Source organism: Gekko japonicus, unplaced genomic scaffold (genome assembly GCF_001447785.1).
Source record: "Gekko japonicus isolate JY-2015 unplaced genomic scaffold, Gekko_japonicus_V1.1 scaffold782, whole genome shotgun sequence".
NCBI lineage: Eukaryota > Metazoa > Chordata > Lepidosauria > Squamata > Gekkonidae > Gekko > Gekko japonicus.
Window position 1 is genome coordinate 112,906 of NW_015161973.1, and position 4,557 is coordinate 117,462.

General features: G+C 41.0%; 1 protein-coding gene across 1 annotated transcript in view; it reads right to left on the bottom strand.

The window, feature by feature from the left end:
- AFF3 (AF4/FMR2 family member 3) overlaps positions 1–4,557 on the bottom strand; it is a 399,168-nt gene that overhangs the window by 41,636 nt on the left and 352,975 nt on the right. Inside the window, exon 9 of the mRNA XM_015429703.1 lies at positions 1,572–1,737. Coding sequence (XP_015285189.1) covers positions 1,572–1,737 — 166 coding nt within the window. The remainder of the gene's footprint in view (positions 1–1,571; positions 1,738–4,557) is intronic.

The following is a 4,557-nucleotide window of genomic DNA, read 5'->3' on the forward strand; positions in this document are numbered from 1 at the left end:
CGGAAGAGCAGATGGGGAAGGGAAGCAAGGGTCAAGGCATAAAAGGACAGCAAAAAAGTGTGTGTGCATGGGAGGAGTCAGGTAAATAATACAGAAGTTTATATTTGTCTGTTACAGCTCAAGGAACATTATATTCCATTTTATGGCAGTTTGTGACTGACAAGCTTGCTTATATGAAAATCTGAAGGGACCAGTTCAGATAGTGAATCTGGTGGAATTCTTTCTCAATATAGGCTGATTAGATGTCATGAAAGACATCTTCTAGTTGATTTTTTAAACACTGCCAGTTTGTATGTGAAAAGAATAGAGAGCTCCATTCACTGTGTAAAGCAATTGTGCTTTACAATTTTGTTTTTTTTAGATCAGTTCTTTTTGGGGACATTTGTGGTGGTGAGGTGAAAACTACCTGATCTGTGTGGTAAGGTGCTGCACACAAACAAGGCACCACATGGAAGCAGTCTATTATGTGAAAAATTATTTCAAATGGCTTCTGTGTGGCAAGTATAGTATACGGACTATTTCTAATTTTCTCCTTTCCACCCCCTGCCATATCTCATTTTACATTTCATGCATTCCTCTTTTCTGTTTCTGAGGTAAGCCTCCATATAGTTGGTAAGACATACTCTGTTGCTTGGGCATTCGTGGACAGGAGATGACCATATTGAAGGAAGAAGCCCTGTCAAGGCTGTAAGGCCATTTGCACAACATGCTCCATTTACGTATTTTCAGAATTAAAACAGAAACTTTTATTTCATTACTCATGAAACTGTGTTAGTGGGATGGGTGTGAGAGAGAGTGTGTGTGTGTTTGTAAGCAAGTGCAGGGCCCTAGCCCTGTTACAGCCAATCGAGTGCCTCAGATCCATTGATCTGTTACGTTTTCCTCTTTTAGCATGATTCTTTTTCTTTATTTTTCCCTCATGACAACCCCATGAATTAGGGTCGTCTGAGAGAGAGAGAGCCCAGCCTAAGTCATCCAGTGCACTCAGTCATTCACACCTATGTTGGCTCTAAAGGCGCATGTGATCGCAGCCTCAGTCTAATTCTCTAACTGCTATACCACAGCTGTACTCATATCCAAAATGAATGACATTCTGTGCACTGAGCCAATAGTTACAACAGCCGCTGGAAGGCAAAAGGACCCTCCTGACCAGATTAATGCCAATGGCCTGCTTAACACACACAGGGCTCCATCGTGCTCCGTAAAGTGTCTAGAGTTTTCTTTAAAGCCTCATGGTTTAAAATCTTTAGGCTACACTGTGGTCATGATTGTAACCTTTCCTCAAAGAGTTCAAGGGCTGAAAAGAATGTTTTAATATCATGCCTTAGGCCCCCCCCCTTTTCTCATTGTATGAAATGCCAGCATGTGCTTAAAGGCACATTCACATAAAACAATTCACTCATTAAGATATTACATAAAACTGCCTTGATCTTTAACACATTGCTTGGGTGAATGTTCCTTTGATTTGGAAATGTAACTATTCTTCCTACCATGTTTTGACCATGGTGAAAGTTACTTATATTATATGTAAAAAATTCTTCTGTCCAAGCATTAAGAACAGATATCCTCACCTCTGGGTTGGAGTAATGAGAAGATTTGTTGCAGTCACTCTCAGTGGAACTGCTTTCGCTCTCTGAGTCAGATTCCGAACTGCTCTCAGATTCGCTGGAGCTGCTGCTGCTCGAGCATTTGCTGGAGATTCCGGAGATCCGGCAACCGGTCTGCTGCACAGCGGAACTACCACACCCCAATGAAGTGAGAGAGAGAGAGAACACACAACATCACATCAAAGGATATGTCTAGCTCGTCCTATTTGTTGGGTTACTTATTGCAGCAACATACTTAAAACAGAAAAAGTCCAATCGACTAAAAATCACACACCTTTAATTCACAACCGATAAGAACATAGTTATTTTTGACCACTACTGTTTGTATTCAATCACTTGTGAATACTTCACCTTTTTACAGGAAACAGCTTAAGATAGGGGTTAGCAAATGGTGGCCCACACACAGAATCTAGATGTAAGAGTTGCTCAGTGGGGCGTGCTGCATAGAAGTTGTGACTGGTGCACAGCTTTCCAAGTCAATGACGTCAGCTGTGCTTAGGAGGCAGTAAACTGGCAAAGAAAGCAAAATAATGTCCACATGCTAGGGCTGCCAACCTCCAGATGGTGGCTGGAGATCTCCTGCTATTACAACTGATCTCCAGGCAACAGAGATCAGTTCACCTGGAGAAAATGGCTACTTTGGAAGTTGGACTCTATGGCATTATGCCCCAAACCCTATCCTCCTCAGGCTTCACCCCCCAAATCTCCAGGTATTTCCCAACCAAGAACTGTGCTCTATGAACATTTCCTTTTCCAGGTTAACAGGAAACATTAATATCAGAGAATCATGCAAGAATCGTGCCAGGTAAAACACACACATTATTTCTCTGTACAGTTGCATGCTTCCTGAACTCAGCTGCCATGATGCTAGATGGTGAGTTACATGGGATGTATTGCTCCTGGGTCTTAACTGGCCATGTGGGCACACATTATTAGTAGCACAGTGCCACCCACCCATGACCTTGACAGAAGAGTGCTGCTTAACCTTATGAGGAGACAGATGCCAACATGTTAGCTATCCTTACACTATTATAAGGGAACAAGCCTAAGAAGGTCTACTCAGAAGTAAGGTCTATTTTTATTCAGTGGGGCTTACTACCCGGGAAGTATTCTTAGGATTGCAGCCAAATTTGATCAATCCATTAAAAACACTTCTTCAATATTTGCAGCCTATACTGTGCACATCTGTCAAGTTAGTCCTACTATTTTCCTGACTGCCACTTAAGAAACCTCATTCTTTATGGGGACAGATGAGGTGATTAGAGAGGTACTGTCTTAAAGTAAGTATAGCAGTCTTATTTACTTATTATTTCTCCACCCCCGCTGCTGTGAGGGCGAGGGAATGTGCAAGAACTGGACTAATATCAAGTTGAGCATTCCTGATGAAAAGTCGCAAGTGTGCAAGCACCAAAATGACAAAAACATAACAAGTAGATGCTCTTTAATGGACACTGAAAACATTCTCTAGTTTTCACCATCTATGGGGTAACTTTCAAACTACACTGGAGTAATTGGACTACAGACAGCTATTTTAAGATTGGATCCAGACTAAATTTTCCACTACCAAAGGAGTGGAGTAAATTCCACCAATTACCTCTTCAAGCTGCAGACTCCCAGCTTGACTCTTATATTGTTCCAGAGGGATCCCTGTCTCCAAGGAGCAGCATTTCAGGGAGACCAATGGGCTGCAGCAGGAGGAGGAAGGAAAGTTCTGTTCCACTGACTAAAATGCCTCCATTTATCACGGAGAAGAACCAGGGGTAATGATTTGCGGGAATCCCATATAATCCATAGTATTTTACAATAACAACTCAAAACTCCTCTTTTGAACATCTAGAGCATATTTTCAAGTCTCTTCAGTTGTATCAGACAAAAATGCTAAATCAATGTGATTTCATTAGCCAAGAGTCCTTTGTTGCAGTATGGCAATTACATTTTGATTTTGCAAATACATGGGCATATGTTTAAGTCTGAGTAATTCTTCTGTAGACAAAATACAGAAACCTTCACATATATTTTGTAAGCGTGTGCAGAATCAAACTATCTTAATATTTATAATACCCTGCTATAGGCCTGAATATTTGAAAGGCAGTGACTTGTAAAGTTTTCAATTGATTTCCTGTGCAACTGAGGGGTGTTCTCTGCAGTAAAGTGCACAATTTCCACTGCTTTTAAATTGCTCAGATGACGAAGTCTCTACCTCATCCCAGGGGAAAATGTTCTATAGCTTAATAAATATCACTGACAGGCAATGCTCCTAATATTTAGCATTAATACTTTCATAGATTTTATTACATTTATTCTGTTCCAGTATTCAGAGTAGTTCAATCCTAAATCTTTCTAATGTTTTCAGACTACTAAGATCCTCACATACCCATCCTAAACACATTTAGAGCGCACTTGGAAGTAAATGTGCTTTCGATTGCTGCTTTCCTTGCTATTGCTCAAGGCTAACTATACATGTCCAACAAAGTTTGAGTCCAGTGGCACCTTTGAGACCAACAAGTTTTATTCAAGGTGTTTGTATGCACACACACTTCTTCAGATACAGATGCTTCAGATACAGAAGTGTGTACGCACACAAAAGCTCATACCTTGAATAAAACTTGGTTGGTCTTAAAGGTGCCACTGGACTCAAAGGCCCTTTCTGCACCTGTATTTTGCCTCAGTTTCTGAGCACATCATATTCTTCCATTCTGCATTCCCTCCAACTTTCACTTCCAGTTTGTTTTGGGGCTTTTTCTTGTTTCTGCATTTGTTTTACAGGAATCTGAATTCAGACCGCTTCCAGCACACTGTTGCCCCACAGTTACCAAAACTCCTTTTGCTGCGATTCTTTGTTCTTATCTGCTTTTGAATCACTAATCCATTCAAAAGTAGAATTTTTCCCGGTGGGTATTTAAGTGCTGCCCACTGTGCTCCCCTGTTTCCGCCTCTCTTTCTTTAGGTT